The sequence below is a fragment of the Balaenoptera physalus genome (genome assembly GCF_965194825.1).
Source record: "Balaenoptera physalus genome assembly, chromosome: 15".
Taxonomy (NCBI): Eukaryota; Metazoa; Chordata; class Mammalia; order Artiodactyla; family Balaenopteridae; genus Balaenoptera; species Balaenoptera physalus.
The window spans coordinates 76,285,747-76,307,395 of record NC_138894.1 but is presented as its reverse complement, the minus strand read 5'-3'; the positions used below and the strand labels follow the sequence as shown (position 1 = coordinate 76,307,395).

The 21,649-nt window shown below is 39.5% G+C and overlaps 1 protein-coding gene and 1 long non-coding RNA gene across 10 annotated transcripts in view; one reads left to right on the top strand and one right to left on the bottom strand.

Moving 5' to 3' along the window:
- RBKS (ribokinase) overlaps window positions 1-21,649 on the bottom strand; it is an 84,812-nt gene that overhangs the window by 47,366 nt on the left and 15,797 nt on the right. For all 4 annotated transcript variants that reach the window (XM_082427978.1, XM_082427976.1, XM_082427979.1 and 1 more), the window contains exons 2-5: window positions 11,339-11,471; window positions 4,844-4,907; window positions 3,843-3,905; window positions 4-168 (exon numbers count right to left, since the gene is read on the bottom strand). In XM_082427978.1, coding sequence (XP_082284104.1) covers window positions 4-168; window positions 3,843-3,905; window positions 4,844-4,907; window positions 11,339-11,471 — 425 coding nt within the window. The remainder of the gene's footprint in view (window positions 1-3; window positions 169-3,842; window positions 3,906-4,843; window positions 4,908-11,338; window positions 11,472-21,649) is intronic.
- The window catches only part of LOC309644330, a 38,039-nt gene that overhangs the window by 954 nt on the left and 15,436 nt on the right, over window positions 1-21,649 (top strand). For 3 of the 6 annotated variants that reach the window (XR_014254370.1, XR_014254371.1, XR_014254372.1), the window contains exon 1: window positions 4,914-8,482. This is a non-coding gene — a long non-coding RNA (uncharacterized lncRNA). Of the gene's footprint in view, window positions 1-4,913; window positions 8,483-21,649 lie in introns of those variants that run through there. The other 3 variants (XR_014254368.1, XR_014254369.1, XR_014254367.1) reach the window with 3 other exon arrangements.

The window sequence follows — 21,649 nt, the reverse complement described above, 5'->3', positions numbered from 1 at the left end:
TACCTCCACTGCTGTGGGCTATTCTCAGGGCTTCCAAAGAAGCTGCTGGAGTTACTTCTAGCTGGCAGATCATTACTTTGGCTCTGCTAATGGCACTGGCTGCTTCCCTCAGGTCTTCAGTATTCAAAAGTAAATTTGCTCCAGCCACTATAACGATGATATTCTGGCCTATAAAGAATTTTTACATGTTTATACTAAAAATCAAGCAAAACCAAGCAACGACATCCTGCAATGTTACAATCACCCTTAGAAAGTCATTATCTATAAAATGTGTTGTAAGTATTAATTCTAGCATTTCTAAGCCATTCAGGTTAAATTTCATATTCCTAATGGATCTTCCTTTACATCTCTGTAGGAATCACATTATTCTGATCATCTTGAGCAAAATCTAAAAAAGATTTCCCTTATCAATATTCTTATATATTTACAAAGAATATTAGCTGATGAATTATATATAACATACTTAAAAATTTTCTCTTATGGGAAATGGCTGGTACAATATATGTGGTAAAGATTCTGAATCCTAAATGACAGAGGTCATAATGATGAGTATAAACAGGAATCAGCTTGCTTAATGCTAAAAACTAATGCTCTTTAGCATGCAGTCAGTTCATGTGTGTACCCCAGGGTATTCAGAAAAGTGATTTTGTAAATCAAAACACATTTTATGATATCAAACATGAAAAACTATACAAGATAACTTAAGGTAGGGAGAGAGTGATTTTTGGCCTATACTGTACTAGATCAAACAGAAGCAGGACTAAGGAATCTTGTATGCTTATCACTTGGACCCACTCTCTACAATCCCACGCAAGTGAGGGAGGAGTGGTGGTGCATTTTCTCTGTCAGGTGAACTCTCAGGAACTGTGCTGTCCAATATGGTGGTCATGAGCACAAGCCACATGTGGCGACTGAGCACTTGAAATGTGGCTTGTCTAGACTGCGATGTGCTTCAATCGTACAATACATAGCAGATTTCAAAGACTGAGTTGTAAGAAAAGAAGGTAAAATATCTCATTAATTTTATGTATTTATTTATTTAAATTTATTAATTAAGTTATTTTTGGTTGCATTGGGTCTTCGTTGCTGCACATGGGCTTTCTCTAGTTGTGGTGAGCGGGGGCTACTCTTTGTTGCGGTGTGTGGGCTTCTCATTGCAGTGGCTTCTCTTGCTGTGGAGCACGGGCTCTAGGTGCGTGGGCTTCAGCAGTTGTGGTGTGCAGGCTTCAGTAGTTGTGGCTCGCAGGCTCTAGAGCGCAGGCTCAGTAGTTGTAGTGCACAGGCTTAGTTGCTCTGCGGCATGTGGGATCTTCCTGGACCAGGGCTCGAACCCGTGTCCCCTACATTAGCGGGCGGATTCTTAACCACTGCACCACCAGGGAAGTCCCTCATTAATTTTAAAGAACATTTTGATTTCATGTTGAAAGGACAATATTTTGGATATATTGAGTTAAGTGAATATATTAAGTGAATATATTAAGATTAATTTTACCAGTTCCTTTTTACTTTTTAAAATGTGGCTAATGGAAAATGTAAAATTATGGACATGGCTTGCATTATATTCTATAGGACAGCCTGACCTAGAGGGATGAGTTGCATCAGTCTTTTCTGTGCTCTAGGCTGCTTGTGCTGATCTTGTATAGACGTGACCTAAAATTACCTCTGACCGCAGAACACATGCTGGCCTATCATCTTACCACAGATGTGTTTGTTGGCCAAGGAGGACTTAATAAAGTGGGGATGGTTCAGCATAAACCCTATCTCAGTACTGGAAAAATTCAAAGTACCCGCACACTGAAAGACAGCATACCTCCTTGCCGTTCTCCTTCAGTGACCTCATTCTCTCTGCTCCAGTCAACTGCTGCTCTGTGTTGCTGACTCCTGAATAGACATTTCTGGCCTGGCCTTGGCTGATGAGTGACAAAGCCCAAGACGAAAGCTGTCTGGTGGACACTGCCATATGGCTAGCTCGTTCATGCCTCAAATTAAACTTGTCAAAACCGCTACTCATCCCTTCATTTAAAGATGCTGATTGTTGTCTCTCTGGGTATTTGTGTTAGCTCTTCTACTACAATCTATACTCTCGAGGGCATTACCATACACTAGAAACCAGACAAAGTCTACCATAACAGGCACCCCAAATACAATATTAAATATCTTTGCACGGAAAATGCAGTATTTTGTTACACAGATAAGGAAGAAACAGAACTCGATATCCCTAGAACACAAAAAAGAGTTAAAGTTTAAGACAGGGAATGAGCTGCTGTTAGCAGCAATAATTACTTAAATGTAGCTTAAAATAATGGACACAGACGGTTGTTAGAATGAAATCTTTTGTCTACTGTCTTTAAGTGGAATATATTTTTTGGGGGGTTGTTATTGCAACTTTGAGATCACTAAAGTAGAACTAAAAATACCATAACTTCATGATAAATGATTTTGTGAAACTGCATTATAAATAAAAGACATATTGTGACAAATCCTAATTTAAAACAATGCACTCTAACTTCTCACAAAGCAGTAGGTTCTTCTGTCCTAGGTGCTCCATGAAATGCTCGGTCCTTCTGAATGTTAATTCTGATTTAAAAAAATCTTATGTAGCTGTTTTTATACTTAAAATAGTTGGCAGCAATTATGAAAAGCTTACTCGAGGGTAAAGGGTAGTTACTGGGATTTTTCCCCCCATAAATTTATTTTTGGCTGTGTTGGGTCTTTGTTGCTGCGCGTGGGCTTTCTCTAGTTGCGGTGCTCGGGCTTCTCATTGTGGTGGCTTCTCTTGTTGCGGAGCACGGACTCTAGGCACGCGGGCTCAGTAGTTGTGGTGCACGGGCTTAGTTGCTCCGCGGCATGTGGGATCTTCCCGGACCAGGGAACGAACCTGTGTCCCCTGCATTGGATTCTTTTTTTTTTTTTTTAATTTAATTTAATTTAATTTTTATTTATTTATTTATTTATTTATTTATTTATTTATTTATTTATTTATGGCTGTGTTGGGTCTTCGTTTCTGTGCGAGGGCTTTCTCCAGTTGCGGCAAGTGGAGGCCCACTCTTCATCGTGGTGCGCGGGCCTCTCACTATCGCGGCCTCTCTTGTTGCGGAGCACAGGCTCCAGACGCGCAGGCTCAGTAGTTGTGGCTCACGGGCCTAGTCGCTCCGCGGCATGTGGGATCTTCCCAGACCAGGGCTCGAACCCGTGTCCCCTGCACTGGCAGGCAGATTCTCAACCACTGCGCCATCACGGAAGCCCGGCAGGCGGATTCTTAACCACTGCGCCACCAGAGAAGTCCTGGAAGTTACTGTTTTTAAAAGACAAATGTTTCAACTATTGCAAGGCCTTGTGACAGGCATAGTTGTATATATAGACTTTTGAGATTTGGTTGCTGTTTAAAGAGCAGACAAAATTGAACACTAACAATAAGTTAGAAGTAATTGGTTGCTGCCATTTGCTCAGTAAATATTCTATAAATATGATTCATCAACTTTCTTTTGCACCCATATATTTACATTTATTTACTTAGTGTAACTGAAATGACAGATGAATACTTAACTACTTTTAGAGAGAAATATCAGTTCTGGGTTCACATGAAGGGTAATGGGATGCTACAGAATATAAGTATAATTTTGAGGCAACTATACCACTTCATATGTATTGGATGGACAATTTTGTATTTGAATGATCAACTAGGGAAGTGTAAGTAAAGGGCAACATATATATTTAGATTGGAAAGACCACACATTAGAACTTGGAGTGGTGGTTATGGTAAGAGATCCACAGGAATAGGGTAAAAATTGATGCTTCTGCTCTAGTTCTGGAAATGATACTCCAATATGTGAAACACATACCTTCATTACTGACAATTATAGAAGCAGTTCCTGTTGCAGCATCTTTAGTCTGATATGTAAATTCTAAAAGAAAAAGGAAATCACAGTCACGTATGTACAGCCTGGCAAGGATAATCTGTTTTAACAATTTCAATGCACCACTAATCCTTGGAAAAACTTTTTAACCTTTAACCATCTGGAATGATAAAAAAGAAATAAGTAATTAGTGCTAATTTATACCCATCACCTATACAATGAGGAAAATACAAGTCTTCACACTTAGTTGCGCCTTTTTTCTACATTAGTGGCAACCCAGCAAACCACCCCCGCTTCCGATGCCTTCAGATTATTCACAGTTGCACACATATGCATTTTTCTAGACCACCATATTTCTTTTCTTCAGTGAAAGAAATGACAGACTTGAGATGAAAGACTAAAGGTCAGACTCATAAAATGAAATTGTTTAACTTTCTTCATTTTCATAAGCTTCGCATCTCATCAAGAACTATGGTCTGGCGTGTAAATGGAAATGTTGATCAGGCAGCCTTTGGCAGCAGCAAAGAGCCTTGAACTGGAGCCAAAGACCTGCACTCTAGTCCTGGCTCTGGCTCCAGCTAACTGTGTGCTCTTGGACAAATTCAGAACCAATCTGGCCTTCAGTTTTCTCTTTTGTGAAATGATGGTATCAGCATCAGTGGTTTCTAAGATCATTTCCAGCTATGACATTCAATGACTTTTCTTAAGATATCTTTTGTGAATGCAGCACCTGTTTTCTCTTGTCACCTACTTTTGAAACATTTCTATGAGATGAACGCTTGTAACCTCCTATCATTTTATTCCTGTCTGGAGAAACGTACATGAAAGAATTAACCAAAGGATATTTAAGCAAGACTAGACAAAGTTGTGCATAAAAATTCTCTGGCCACCAGGGGAGGATCTAATAATTCTATTGTATTTTCAACTTGTAACCAGATTCCAGAAGAAAGTTATAAAAACTAACTTAAAGAAAGATGAAATTTTACCTGTAGAAATACCATTCTGTTTCAAGTTTTCTATATAATCATTGCCAAAGGAATCTTTGCCAACCTGTACCAAAGAAATGATGAACGTTAGATTTTTTACATTTAGTAAAATGCTACAAATGTAGTTTTTAGAATACTTAGCATTTTAAAAGGGCATATCTGCATGGTACTTTGTAAACATTAACTAATTAATCTTCTTAATGTAAGATGCTATACTTGATTTCAGCCCAAAGAATTGTTATATATTAATGTTCCATTTGTATCCTGCCTAAAACGTGAAACATTTAGTGACTGTCACAAGTTCTGCAGCTTCACTCTCATTTTGATCTTTTCATATGGAAATTGCCATTGAGACAGAGCTGTCCACCATCAACAACCCTCAATATTTATGAAGAATCTCAGCTGTTCATACTTCAGTATAAATGAAGGCATCTTTGTAATGACCTGCCTGGTGTTTTAGAATCTTCTTATCTTCTCCACTGACCCTGACATGGGGCAAACAGGAGGGAATTTAAAAAGTCCTAGCTAACTTGGGTAAGTTGGTGTAGTGGAATTCTGTTGTTTTGCATCCTAGCATCCATTCTGGTAATGATACTTCGATTTTTCCTTTGGACTCTTTCATTCACAGACAACATGATAAGGGTTGCACATTTTTTACAATCAATGAATCTATATTGACACATCATTATCACACAAACTCCATACTTACATCTGGGTCTACTCTGGGATTGTACATTCTTTGGGTTTTGACAAACGTATAGACATGTATCCACCATTATAGTCTCATACAGAATAGTTTCACTGCCCTAAAAATCCTCCGTGCTCTGCCTATTCATCCCTCCCTCCTCTTAGCCCCTGGAAACCACTGATCTTTCCACTGTCTCCATAGTTTTGTCTTTTCCAGAATGCCATATAATTGGAATCATACACCATGTAGCCTTTTCAGAATGGCTTCTTTCACTTAGTAATATGCATCTAAGGTTCCTCCATGTCTTTTTGTGGCCTGATTACTCATTTCTTTTTAGTGCTGAATGATATTCCATGGCATGGATGTACCAGTTTATTTCCCCATTCACCCACTGAAGGACATCTTGGTTGCTTCCAAGTTTTGGCAATTGTGAATTAAGCTGCTATAAACATCCATGTGCAGGTTTTTGTGTGGATCTCTTCCTATTTTTACTTTTAACCAGCTTGTCACCATTTAAATATCAGGAGACTCCACAAAAACAAACACGTTTCTGGGAAGTCCTGAAAATTTAGAGGTCCTGGTAAACACTAGGCCTACATTCTTACAAGACAACAGAGCTGAACCTGTCTCATTAGTGAGCACATGCTCTCTAGTTCACCATAGCCCCCACCTGGCCTACTGCAATGTATGTTACCTGTTTGGCCCCATAGGCTTTTAGGCTTGCCACACCTGAACTATACTTCTATTTTTCTGTCCTGCAGATGAGCACTTTGTCAGTGGATAACGTCTCTATCTAGGTCTCAGCACTCCTGGTATATTCTGCTCCTCTTTGGACATATCAACAGAAAGAAACCTAGAGGTTTACTTGATCAAGAACCTCAATGAGTGATGATAACATTTCCTGGTAAGCTTTTAGACTGTCTAGGTTAAGGGTCAGAAAATGTTTTCTGTCAAGGGCCAGATAGGTAGTAATGATTTAGACATTGCAGGCCAGATGGTCTCTCCTGCACCTATTCAGCTCTGCTATTGTAGTGTGAAAACAGCCAAAGACAATCTGTAAACAAATGGGTATGGCTGTGTTCCAATAAAACTTTACTTACAAAAGTACATGGTGACCAAGATTTGCCCCATGGGACATAGTTTGCTGACCTCTGATTTAAATGCCACCTCTGATGCCTTCTTCCTCGAGGAACACTTTTCCCTGTGCTCCTTTTCTGGTGGAAATGCTGATTAGACAATAATCTCAAATAACATATAAGTTGTTATTAGCAGAATTTCTATCTCTACAATGAAGTACAGAGGGTTGCTGTGGGGAGAGTCCCCTGGTAGAAGGAGGTCATCGACTAAAGGTTTCCTTTATAGAAGGCTGGCCATTTTCTACCAGGTAAGAGCCAAGGCATCCTGTTTCTTAGGTCAAAGACTCATACCAGAAAACAAAATCTTTGTTATCTCATCTTTTTAAAAAAAAAATTTTATTTACATTATTTAACTCTCTCCCATGGGTAATCAAAAGTGTTGTATAGTTGGGAAAGTATCATTGTAAGAATGCTGTAGGAATTAAGAAAGGCCATCCCTAGGCATGTGGAGCCTGATACAAATTAGAGCAAAGGAACTTCTCTACCCTTCCCTATCAGTTTTTTCTTTTTAAATTAATTAATTAATTAATTTTTTGGGTGTGTTGGGTCTTCGTTTCTGTGCGAGGGCTTTCTCCAGTTGTGGCGAGTGGGGGCCACTCTTCATCGCGGTGCGCGGGCCTCTCACTGTCGCGGCCTCTCTTGTGGAGCACAGACTCCAGACGTGCAGGCTCAGTAGCTGTGGCTCACGGGCCTAGCTGCTCCGCGGCATGTGGGATATTCCCAGACCAGGGCTCGAACCCGTGTCCCCTGCATTGGCAGGGAGATTCTCAACCACTGCGCCACCAGGGAAGCCCCCCTATCAGTTTTATACAGGCAAAATCTGTTTAAGGTGAATACCAAGGGCAGGCTTGATAAATGGTGCTGATATTACAAATATTAGAAAGTGCCAGGATTTGGAAGAATTGTTGGAGGGGAGGAAGAAACCAAAACATGGAGTTTTGCCCTCAAGAAACTGATAATATTGGAGGGAAAATAAGACATGGAGACACAACTATAACACCAGGTGGAATATCATGTGCATCAGAGGCCTAATTAGGAAGGGATTTCATGCTCAGGGTGTGAAAGCTTTTGCAGGCTTGCTGCAGCTGTATTTTAGAGGCTTCAGTAGCTACCTGTCTTCTTCCTGTCCAGAGAATTACCTGATTGACTACATCCCTCAGTGATTGTTATGGTTCCAGATTTATTCTAATAGTGATTTCCTGGCAAATCTGTTGGCTGGCCTTCTAAGTTCTACATGAGAAGTGGAATAAAATCCTTTGTTTTTGCCTTCTTTGGTATTCTCTTGTCAAAAATAAATGGAAAAATAGCAACACTGTTGAGGATTAGAAGAAGTCGACTCTAGCTCCATTAACTTCGCATGGAGGTTGTAGTGATACATTACAAAGTAAAAGTAGTGAAAAAAGCCTAAGAATAGGAAGACAATATTTTCATTTGTGTCATGGAAGTCAGAAGCCCTTTCACATTAGCTGTGTGATCTGGGGCAAGCCACTTTAACCGTCTATAGGCTTCAGTTTCCTTATCTGGAGAGACCCAGCCAGTTTGCTGCGCGGGTAAAATAAAATAATACGCATGAAAGGACATTGAAAACTTTAAAGGATTAAGTAATATGACTTGGTGTCATCATCATCATCATCATCATCATGGCTGTACTGCTGCTACTATGGCTGCTTCTCTTGGGGTAGGGGCAGGGCTACTGCTGCTTGGAGTCAATCTTATAAACTACTTTCCTGCCCATCTAGTTCTCCCAGACGCTTCTAATTCTTCCTGTTGCCGCCTATCTTCAACAGAAAAGCAATTGATCATGGAAGCAAGCAGGTGGGTGCATTATTTAAAAAATGAGACTGTATTACTATTATTATTTTAATAAAAACATAACAGCTCCATTAATGGTTTGGTGTAAATAATGCTGTTTAATATAACCATGTATCTTGGGAATTCCCTGGTGGTACAGTGGTTAGGACTCCACGCTTTCACTGCCGAGGGTGTGGGTTCGATCCCTGGGTGGGGAACTAAGATCCCACAAGCTGCCTGGTGCGGCCAAAAAAAAAAAAAAAAAAAAAAAATATATATATATATATATATATATGCATACACACACATATATATGTATATATATACATAACCATGTATCTTATTCCTTTCATAAGGACAATATAGCCAACTGGGAGCATATCTATGCCCAGGGTTACAATATTTATTGTATTGAAACGGGGACAAAAAGCAATGGAGATCTGAGTCCTATTTAAAAAGTCCTTTACTATGTGAGAGAGTAGCACTGACATATGTACACTACCAAATGTAAAACAGATAGCTAGTGGGAAGCTGCTGCATAGCACAGCGAGATCAGCTTGATGCTCTGTGACCACCTAGCGGGGTGGGATAGGGAGGGTGGGGCTCCCTGTGATCCTCGGACTGTGGCCTTGGCCCGTGACTCAGTTGAGTACTGACTACACAACTCTTAACTACTTGAAGGTTTTCATTACACGTGTCACTGTACGCATCTCGATGGATTCTTGCTGAATAGCCCTCATCACAATGTCCTGACAAATATTTCCCCTTAGCTCGGTATCAGATGTTGTGCCTGTGCCAGTGCTCCTCCATCAGAGCTCGAGTCTGAGCTTGTTGCAGGGCAGTAGTAAGTTAAGGTTGCTAAGAAAATTTTCTACCTGTTTTTCTTTTGCTCCATCTGTTCATTTTTATCTTGAGTAATTTCATGATTTTGGTTTTCGACTTGGAATTTGTTATCTTTAGGAAACCTGCTATAAGGCAGTTTGGCTAATTTGCTAAATAAAAATATACTTCATAATTGAATGAAATATTATGATTAATGGATAACAATAACTCATTATAAAAGATATTTTTCTTTTTAAGAAGTCTAAGAATACGATGCAATTTGTTTAAGCTTAAATAAATCCATGTCTAAAGGTCCCAGGGTATCTAAGCAAAGTAACCTTGTATAGGTTTTAGCTGAAGCCATGTTTCCATGTCCTTTCTGTATAGACACCCAGGCTAAATTCCACTGTGGGGCTAAACAACAGACGACTAAATCAGTCACAGTAGATATAAAGAACTTTCAAAATTGTACAGGTGCTCAAATAACCATCATACACAGACCAGAATAAAACAAATAGCACCTCTGTTTAATCAGCCTCCTTACTCGAACATTTCCCAAAATGCAAAATAGAAATATTTGAATTGTGAAACTGAACTTGGGAAATGAATCACGAAACCATAGGAGTGGATGTGAGAGGAATAGAAGGCATGCGGGCTCAGTAGTTGTGGCTCGCGGGCTTTACGGTGTGTGGGCTCAGCAGTTGTGGTGCACGGGCTTTGTTGCTCCACGGCATGTGGGATCTTCCTGGACCAGGGACGGAACCTGTGTACCCTGCATTGGCAGGTGGATTCTTAACCACTGCACCACCAGGGAAGTCCCCCAGATTCCTTTCTGATCCAAGATACAGCATTAGAAGAAAATAGCTTAGAGATGAGTAAATCATCAGTTATTAGACCAAGTTTCCAAGAGCTGTGTTGCTGGAGTGAAACCTGCTAAAAACAGGATGATTTATGCTGTTGTTTAGAAGCTGGACCACAGAAACCCACTGGAGTAGGCTAATTCCCCTCACTTCTTACACTCCAGTTATAAACTCATTAAATTCAGGGAATGCAGCATTAAGTTATTTGAGGACTGCTACTTCCCAGAGGATTCAGTGAGGTAGAAACTAATATGAAGGACATGGAAGATTACTCTCTCCTATTTAAATCTTTAAAAACAACGAACGTGGGCTTCCCCGGTGGCGCAGTGGTTAAGGATCTGCCTGCCAATGCAGGGGATATGGGTTCGATCCCTAGTCTGGGAATATCCCACATGCCGTGGAGCAACTAAGCCCGTGACCACAACTGCTGAGCCTGTGCTCTAGAGCCCGCGAGCCACAACTACTGAAGCCCGCGTGCCTAGAGCCTGTGCACTGCAACAAGTGAAGCCACCGCAATGAGAAGCCTGTGCACCGCAACGAAGAGTAGCCCCCGCTCGCTGCAACTAGAGAAAGCCTGCGTGCAGTGACGAAGACCCAATACAGCCAAAAATAAATAAAAATAAAAATAAATAAATTAAAAAAAACACGAACCTCTCAAAGACTCATACAGATACTTAAACATGCATGTACATGTACTTGTTTATAGCAGCACTGTTCACAACAGCCAAAAGGTGGGAACCGCCCATCAGCACATAAATGGATAAACAAATTGTGGTATATACAATGGAATATTATTCAGCCACAAAAGGAATAAAGTACTAATACATGCTATAAGGTAGATGAACCTTGAAAACATTATGCTAAGTGAAAGAAGCCAGACACAAAATGTCACATATCATATAATTCCATTTATAGGAAATATCCAGAATAGATAAATCCATAGAGACAGAAGGCAGATTGGTGGTTGCCAGGGGCTGAGGGGAGGGGGGGAATGGGGAGAAACTGCTTAATGGGCAAGGAGTTTTTACTTTGGAATGATGGAAATGTTCTGGAACTAGATAGAAATGGTGGTTGTACAACATTGTGAATGTACTAAATGCCACTGAATTGTTCACTTTAAAATAGTTTAAAAATATGAGCTCATGTCTTAAACCGGGTTCTCGCCTCTAGAACCCTCTCCACCATACTTTACACTTACCTTGCACACCATAGATGTCTTTGCTCCAAGCCTAGCAGCTTGGACACACTGGTTGGCACCTTTCCCTCCAAAGCCAATAAAAAACTTATGACCATGGATGGTTTCACCAGTTTTTGGCAGACGAGAAGTAAGGCTATCATAATTTTAAAAGAGAAGGAGAAAAAAAAAAAAAAAAGCACATTGGTAACTGCAGTCAAGTTAAGCTCTTCAGAAGACAGAGGGAAGTTTATCTGATGGCGCTCTAGTCTTAGCAGCCAGAACTGCAGGCAGAAGCAGGAAAGATTACCTTTTCCTTGAAGATAACATTCAGTAGTTTGCATCACTGTCAAGAACGCATCTGCTTGACAAAACTCTTCCCTCCCCACTGCCCCACAGCCATACTGCTGTAGCTCTACTTCAGATGACAGCGCTTAGAGTCTGTACTGCATCAGGGTTGCTCACGGGCGCCTCTGTTTTCCATCTTGGGGAACTCTTGGAGGGAAGTAATTTCATATTCCCCCTTCCCAATGCCCAGCACAGAACTTTATTCACAGTGGGACTTAATAAATGGGACCAAGTTATTGTGCATTTCTGTACAGGTTTATCTGGTCATTTACAAGAAGCAGGAAGTGTGCCAGGATTCTGGTAGTCCTGTTCAGGACCTAAGGAGAAGAGGGAAGTTGCAATTCCGGGCACTAAAGAATCTTATTTGTTTCCTTCCGGGTGGGGTGGGAGTGGGGTATTTAGATGGCAGGATTAGGTTTCAGTCCTAGTCTCCTCCCCCTTCCCTATTAAGATGTTATTTAATCCCGAATTCTAAGTCACCTTGGGGATTCATTTTTTCCCTGGGTATCTCCCGTGTATACCTGAGGGATACATTAATAACTTTGTTTTTCTCTTATTCATCTGTTTTTCATTACAGGGGTCTCAGCCAAGAACTTAGAAAGGTAGAGGGAAGATTATTTTTCCACCCCTACATCTCTTTTATATATATATAAATAAAAGCATTCTAAAGATCTAAGTTTAGTTTAAAATTTTTACTATGGAAAATTCCAAACATATAAAACTAGAGGAAATGCTATATTGACTTCCCCTATCCCCATGTACCCATCACCCAGATTCAACCATTGTCAACTCATAGCCAATCCTGTTTCAGTCTATACCTTCACTGACTTCTCCAAGTGCTAAGGATTTTTACTGACATTACTGTCTAATGAAGATAATATTAAACGAGGCAAAAAGCGTCAAAGACTTGCTCCAGGATATGATTTTCATAACACTGAAGGTGGAAGATGTGAGGAAACAAAATCTTTGAAGAACACATGACTTTAAATGGAAAAGGAGTTCTGGGTATAGGGGCAAGTGGAGAAGATCGGCTCAAGTGGCATGAGGACTGGTTGACTGGCCACAAAGAGGGCCAAGGGCCAGATGGAGCCAATGGAGAGATGGCAGGTGTGCCCCAGAGGTTAATTAGCTTTAGACAGGAAAGAAAGGCCAAGAGAGAAGTTCACAATAACTCAACTGAGAACCTACTCTGTTTTAGCAGATCAGAAATTTACATTCATTTCCCACCTAGGCTGTGATCTAACTGAAAACAGCCTGTCTGCAATGGAATGACATACGACTGATGCCAAAAACACATGATCATGTCAATAAAAACGAAGTTTGACCTATGAACCTCCTTTATGTATTTCTAAAAGTCTCAATAAATTGGGCCAAAACTACTCCATTCCCTAGCAGTGCCCTGTCAAATACGGTTATTTGAGATTCAAAAGAGACTCATCAATAATTTGAAAACATCCCACTCTACTCCGCCCCTTTTCAATTCTATTTTTATCTTGGATTCTAAATGCATTTATAGTACTGATGAAAAAATATACATCTACAAGGTTCACTTCTGAAAAAGGTACTCAATCAAGAGAAAAATGGTTTTAATGTAATGTTATTATCCTGTCATTTAATTTAGCAATGACAAGTGATGATGAGATTTTGATTTGCATCAGAAATCTTAAACATTTTAGGATTCTGTTATGAACAGGCAATGATGAGTAATCTGTGTGATTGAGTAACTATATGAATTCTTGGCTTATTGATGCTGCTGCAAACAACATTCATAGCAACCTTAAAAAGAAAAAATATCCAATGTGGCTAAAAACAGGCCAAAATAATTAGTAAGACTGTCACTAAAGAAACTTATGACTTCCACTATATTTATACTTAGATCTGGGTCATAACTCACTGGTTTGAATTGAGTGTATTTTTTATTATCAACTGTGGGAAACCATGAAAAATATATCACCAGATTATTACCGGGATGTACGTGTATGTGGGGGAGGAGTGAAATCAGGGGTGCTGCGTGTATGTGTTTGATGTGGGAGCAGATGGCTGGGATTTAAACTCATTTCTAAACAACTTATATTAACACAAGCACTGTACTAATTTAGCCATCACTGAAATTCCTCACTCCTTGGAACGCTATTATTTTCTTTTCCTTCTACATCTTCGTCCTATTCTTATTTCCTTCCTCCCTGAGTTGTCGCCTTGCCCTGCGTGAGGATAGGGACCAATGTCTGCACCATCTTATCCCCATTTGCTGACTGAATGAACCTTTGTAAGAGTCTCCTGTTATCTCTGAAGGGTAGCAGAATATGCTACTCCAAAATATGACTGGAGAAGGACGTGCTACTGCAAAATATGCTGCTTTGGTATATTGTTTATCTTGACTGTAGGCACGTGAAAAACAGCAAATGCAGGGAGAGGCTTTCTCCGAACTCCCCTTATCTGCCTACGGACAGATCCTCCCAAAGGAACTCAACTGCCATAAATCCCCTTCCTGGGAGTTTCGTCAACCAGAGAGGGTTGACTCTTGTCACAGGAGAGACTAGAAGTCAATACCACACCTGTACAGACATTGTCACAGACTGTCACAACTCCCATCTATTCTTCTAAGGGGCCATTCATCTGTCCTAAAAATCATTCACTCTCCCCTAAGAGACCTACCACTCCCCTCCCCCTTCCCTATTAAGATGTTATTTAATCGCGAATTCTAAGTCACCTTGGGGATTCATTTTTACCCTGGGTATCTCCCGTGTATACCTGAGGGATACATTAATAAATTTGTTTGTTTTTCTCTTATTCATCTGTTTTTCATTACAGGGGTCTCAGCCAAGAACTTAGAAAGGTAGAGGGAAGATAATTTTTCCACCCCTACATCTCTTTTCCATGTCTCCCCTGTATGGTATCCGTTCTTTCCTCTGAATTGAAGATGTGGAGGTGTTGACGAATGAGGGAGAAGAGGCTGGGATGACTGTTCAGTTGTCTGGCAATAAAAATTCCATGTTTTACAAGACCTTGCCCACTGCATTCCCAATACTGGCAGCATTCCTTTCTATAAGCAAGAACTGTAACTAGAACTCATACTATCATTCCTTCATTCACACATTAATTCAACAAACGTTAAATCAGTGTTTTCCAATGAACCTCCTAAGGGCAAAGTAAGCTTGCTGACAATGAGATAAAACCTAACCATGATGCTAATAACACGTGAGTGAAAAACACATGTCACAGAATAAGGAGATTAGTATGACCTGATTCATGTTTCTTAAAAGGAAAAAGATACATGTTCTCATATGATATGTAAATGCACAGGAAATGAAATGTTAATGACAGATACCCATGAGAAGGATGGGAGTGGGGGGCAAAAGTGCATGGAAGTACAGTAAGTCCCCTACTTACGAACGAGTTCCGTTCCGAGAACGCATTCGTAAGTCCAATTTGTTCGTAAGTCCAACAAAGTTTTAGCTTAGGTACCCAACTAACACAATCGGCTATATAGTACTGTACTGTAATAATAGGTTTACAATACTTTTCATACAAATAATACATAAAAAACAAGCAAACACAAAAAATAAAACATTTTAATCTTACAGTACAGTACCTTGAAAAGTATGGTAGTACAGTACAACAGCTGGCATACAGGGGCTGGCACTGAGTGAACAGGCAAGAAGAGTTAACTGACGGGAGGAGGGAGAGGAGGTAGGAGATGGTAGGATCGTCAGCAATAGGAGACGGAGGGTAAGCTGCAATTTCACTCATGCCTGACGTTGATGGAACGCACGTTCGCATCTTGGAAAGTTCACAACTTGAAGGTTCGTATGTAGGGGACCTACTGTATTCAACAAGAATATCTTTGTGTTTTATGGGAAGCCACTTGTGACTACTTCAGATTCATCTGGCCTCGCCGCGTCTTTTTCTAGCCGTCAGTTGCCTCCGGCTGGCTTCTTGCAGGTGCAGCCTAACAGAGCCTTGCCCAGGGCCATCCTCTCCTCACTCCAGGATTTCTGTTTCTGTTCTGGGCTGTTCTGCAGGACAGGGCAACCCGTTAAACACATCAAGTATCTTGGTATGAGCTCTTCTGCTTCCCGGCCTCCCCTTCCCTGGCGCTCACTCTTGCTCCCTGCATTACAGTCCAGCACAGAGGATGTGCACTCAAGCCTTTGTCTTATTGCCCTGCTTTCTGTTCAAAGATAGTTTATTGCTGATTATTTTTTTAAAAGTGAATGAATTAAACAGTGGAAAGTGAATTGGAGAGCAACTAGAACATGAGTTACAAACGGGCAGAAGCATTTCTGAATTATAGATCCTAATTTACTTTGAATTAGGCTTTTCTATCTTTTTTTCTTTATTAAAATCATGAAATTAAGGTCAGGTTGAGGAAAGGACCTGCACAAAGCACCATCCGCTGTATGAAAGCATCACCATAATTCTTCCCAATTCAAACATGAGCTCTTAGTAGGGTGTCAAAGACAGACCAATTAAGTGCTCAAAGGAAAAAAAAAAAAAGGGAAGCAGTACTGGTAGAAATATACTGTCGCTACCATTTAAAATTTTTAAATAGTGTAAATTTCTGAATGAAGGAGAAAACCAGTCATAAGAAATATATTTGAATTTAAAAAAAATTCGTAACTTTAAAATGTCATGATATTTTATTTATTAAAAAAAATTTTTTTTTAAAAAATGTCATGATATTTTAAAGTTGGACAGAAGGAAGCACCAATAAACGTTCAGGTGGCCCCCCAGTCTTCTGGGCCATGAGAGGTCATGCAGTTAGAGTTTGGTTGTATGAGGAAGGAGGCCTGAGCCACTTACAGATTGCATTACCTTTGACAGCTTTTCCCTCTTTGAACCAGCTTCTTCTCTTGCAAAACAGGTTTAATAATACTTGTCAACTCCTTAAATGCCTGGGTTTTGTACTCTGAGTTATTTCACTGACAGGTGTTACCAGAACAACTTATCAATTGCTTTTAACTTCTTGACAATGATGTGCCTGTTACAGATTCTCAGAGATGATTCATATCAAAGGAAGGAATGACCTGGTGAAACGGATAAGAAGCGATTTGACCAAAGAGGTTACACTGATACTGGCTCCAGCCAAGTCAAGGAATATGCTGCTTTTTGGCTTTTGAATTCCATCCTTTCTTCTTCTGGCTGTAAGCTTCTGACACTGTACACCCCTGTAACAGGGGATTGTACCATTAGTTATCACCCAGTTAACATTCATTATGCTCATTTATTATTCCTACTGCCCGTATTTTTCAACCATATCTATTCTTCCCAGCATTTGTGTATGTCACATTTACAAGCATGGGGTAATTCCCAAACCAAGCTAGTGATACCTATTTCTACCTCTGTAAAAAGAACTTAGCCTTGCAGCTAAAACTTCATTTTGTGGTGCCTAACCCTAAATTTGCATACATACACATATGATTTATTTAAGGAAATGAAACATGAATTATGCTTTAGATGGTTCTTAACTGATTTTGATTTCTAACTTATATCTTTTCCTAGCTAACAAGCCTGTGGCTAAAAAGTCATTTTGTCTGAAGATGCAGCTACTCTTGAATTTATAGAATAGATAAACAATACTCTAGTCAGAAGTGGCCAGCCTTTCAGAGTGTCATATACTTGACCCTTATTTATTTAAATTTTGCTTATGTGTGAGAAAGAGTGCTAGGCATTGGGAGAGCCAGTAAAGCCAAGCATGTTATGGTCTTCTCCCACGTTATGGTCTTACATGGCTTTGCATTCACACCTCTGTTCAAATGTTACCTCCTTGGAGAGGCCTTCCCAGACCACCTTACAGGTGAGATACCCCCTTCCTAACTGAATTTTTGTAAAGTATTCATTCATTCATTCTGACAAATAACACTAGGTTTTTGGATCAGATCCAGCCTTTTAATTACTCTTAACTGTGTTCGTTCTCCATGTCCCAATCCCCTGTGGGGTGACATGATGAGAGAAGCCCTTAAATCATGAATTATGGGAGTTGATGTAGGACAGCTGACACAACTGCTGTTCCTCCTCCCCTCTGGGGTGGGATGGGGCAGAGAGAGAGAGGGAGGGAGGGAGGGGGGAGAAGAATATGACCTACTGACTTTTGCTCTGTAATGTAAACAAATCCTCTTAGGGGAAAGGAGGGAGAGGTCTTTAGGTTTACAATCCCTAGAACGTAAATAAATGTATCCAAGGAAAAAGTCTCTATATCTCTCCAGAGGTCTCTGACTTGTACAGTTTGTCTGCCGTTCAAACATTCTTTAATCCAAGTGCCAACAGTCTTTCTCAGAAAGTCATGATCATGCACAAACGTGGAAACGTTCATGGAGCATCGCATCCCAACAATTTTCTTCATAGCAATATCATTGCCCAACGTTACAACACTCACTTATTTCTTTCCTCTTGCCCTAGCTTCTTTTGGATTAATTGTATTCCATTTCTTCTTCACTACTGATGTGTTATTAACTCCACCTCTTTTTTTCTATTTTTTAAAAGTGATTGATCTAGGGTTTACAATAAGCACTTTAGTTTAGTTTATTTCCAAATATTACTAAACCACTTTACTTATAAATGTAATCTACTTTACGGTAGTATTCTCCCATTACCCCTTCCTAACCTTTGTGTTATTATTGGCATACATTTTACTTCTACATAATATAAACCGTACAACACTGTGTTATTATTTTTATTTAAATTGTCAATTGCCTTTTAAAGAAATTAAGAAATGAAGAAAAGAACGCTTTGCATTTATTCATAGATTTACCATTTCTGGGACTTTTCATGCCTTTGAGTGGATCTGAGTTTCCATCTAGTACTATTTTGGTTTCACCTAAAGAACTTCTTTCAATATTTATTGTAGTGCAAGTTTCTAGTTATAAATTCTCTTGGCTATTGTTTTCCTGTCTTTATTTCCCCATCATATTTGAAGGATATAGAATTTTATGTTGACAGTTTATTTTTCCAGTACTTTAAAGATTTCATTTTTTTCTGGCTTGCATTGTTTCTAATAAGAAGTCTGCAGTCAATCTTTGTTCCCCTTATGTAATGTGTATTTTTCTCTGGTTGCTTTTAAGAGTCTCTGTTTATAATTGGTTTGCAGGAATTTGATTACAGTGTGCTTTGCTATGGTTTACATTATGTTTATCCTACTTGGGGTTCACTGAAATTCTTAGATCTATGTGTTTATATTTTTCATAACATTTGAAAAAAATTCAGCCATTGTTTCTTCAAATAGTTTTTGTGCCTCTCCCACTCTTTGTTTCTTCTTAGATTCCATTTACACACGATAGACTGCTTGTCTCATTATCACAGAGGCTCTGTGCATTTTGCTCAGTCATTTTTTCCCTCTACGCTTCAATTTAGATAATCTCTATTCACTGTCTTCAAGTACAGTGATCCTTTCTTCTCTAATGTCTACTCTGCTGATAAGCCCATCAGATGAATTTTTCATTTCAAATACTGCACCTTTCATTTCTTAAATCTCTGTTTGGTTCTTTTATACGTCTTCCACTTTTCTCCTCATTATGTTCAAGTTCTTCTTTAAATCACTGAGCATATTTACAAGGGCTCTTCTAAAATCCCTTTCTGTGAATTCCATCATCCCTGTCATTTCTGTGTTGGTTTTGACTTTTTTTTTCTTGGTTATGGATAACATTTTCTTGATTCTTTGCATGTCTAATGACTTTTGATTGAATGCGGAACATTGCAAATGTTACATCGGGTGTCTTAATTCTATTGTATTTTTCCAAAGGGTTGAACTTTTTCAGGCAGTTAATTTGTGGATCTGTTTGATCCTTTGAGGAATGTTTTTGAGAGTTGTTACAGTGAGTTCAGAGTACCTTTACTTTAGGGCAAGTTTACCCCTTCTAACTAAATTGTGATCCTTCTTGGATCTCTGCTGAATGCTCCAGCAGTTCAACAATGTCTCTGGCTGGACAGAACTCAACACCTCCCATTCCTGTACAATTTCTGGAACGTGTTCACCTTAGAGCTCTCGAGTAGTTGCCCAGCTTTGTGGAGTTTCTATATATATCCATTTAGCATTTAGCAACAGAGTCAAGGGGACTCCTTTGCAGATTTCTGGACTTCCCCCTGATTAGCTCCTTCTCTTCCAGTATATGTTCCCATAAATCCTAGCCACCGTAGTCTTCCTAAGTTATGAACTCAATTTTCTCAACTCACTGATGCTGCCATGCTTCCCTTGAGTTCCTCCTCTCTGTGCGATGGTCAGTAATGTGCCTCCAGGACTTACCTTGTTTGTCTCCTTTCTTTTCTGGATAACACTCCTGTTGTCCAATATCAGAAACAGTTGCTTCATGTGTTTTGTCCCATTTTCTAGTTGTTTATGGTGGGAAGGTAAGTCTTATACTGGTTATTCTAATATGGTCAGAAGTAAATATTTTTGAATGAATGTTCTACACCTTAAAAGACACTTAGTTGGGATGACAGAATCCCACATACATAATAAATCATACAGGGACTTCCTTGGTGGCGCAGTGGTTAAGACTCCGTGCTCCCAATATAGGGGGCCTGGGTTCTATCCCTGGTCAGGGAACTAGATCCCACATGCATGCCGTAACTAAGAGTTCACATGCCACAACTAAGGAGCTGGCGAGCCGCAATGAAGGTGCTCACCTGCCGCAACTAAGGAGCCTGCCTGCTGCAACTAAGACCCAGCACAACCAAATAAATAAATAAATAAAAAGCGAAAAAGCATATGGCTCCACATTAAAAAAAAAAAATCATACAATGAGGTGAGAGCAGGGCAAAAGTGCTATGTATGACTGTAGCCCAAGTAGAATGGTTATTAAACAAATGTGGTCAGAATAACAGGGACAAAACAGGCTCACATCCTTCTTCAGTCTTCCAACGTGGGATAGAGGACTGAGTACAGAAGGTACCAGAGGCATACAGGTCAAAGTATTAAAAATATATCTAAAATCTAAAACACCGTCTAATGTCAACTAATCTTTTTGAATAATTATATATATATATATACCTCCTTACTCCCAGCTGAGAAAAGTCCTGGAGAAAGAATAAAAGCTTGGATAGGGAGGTGCTGAATGAGCTAATTTTGGAACTACAAGGTGCAAGAGGAGAGGGCAGGAGAAATACATACATGTATGTGTATGGGGGATTAGTGAGTGGGGATTGGACAACTATAGGATGGCATAAAGGTATGTGGGACAATCAGGATGCAGAAAATAAGGAGCAGAAAGAATTGTTGAGACATTTATCAAAGTTCCTGATGAAAAATGTTTTAATTCATTGAAGAAGACAAGCAAAGTATGAGAGTGTTAAATAACTATAAACCAATATTTTCTTTTCTATTTTGCCAATTAATTATAGTAAATTTTAAATTTCAAAATGACTCCTGTCACCCCATTGTAATTATCTCTAGGCTAGTTCTTCCTGCCATCTGCTGGTGTAGGTAAAAGAAATATAAATGGAATTAATTTTATTGTAAGCAAAATATGATTAGAAGGCTAAATCAGCACACAAAAATAATATATTCTGGAATCAGTTATTAAAAATGTTAATTTACCTACTATGTTTGGTTTTTAGTGCGCATGCTTCTTTCACATTCCCATCATCATGAATAATCAAGAACTGATTATATTGTATTTGGGCTTCACAATACATTTGTAAGATGGGTCAAGATAGGCATTATCATCATTTCTGTCTTAGGAAGGAAGTGAGAACTCAAAAAAGTAATGGCTTATCAAAATGTACACAGCTGTTAGGTAGATGAGCCTAAATCTTAATTCTGGATTTAGGATTCCACTGCCATGGTCCTTAAATCATTCTATGCTACTTACAATCAACTTTCTCTCAATTTTTTTAAATGAAAACTTTAAAAATCTACTCTCTTAGCAATATTGTATTATTAACTATAGTCACACTGTTGTACATTACATCCCTGTGACCTATTTATTTTATAACTGGGAGTTTGTTCCTTTTGAGCCCCTACCCATTTCACTCACCCCCACCCCCACCTCT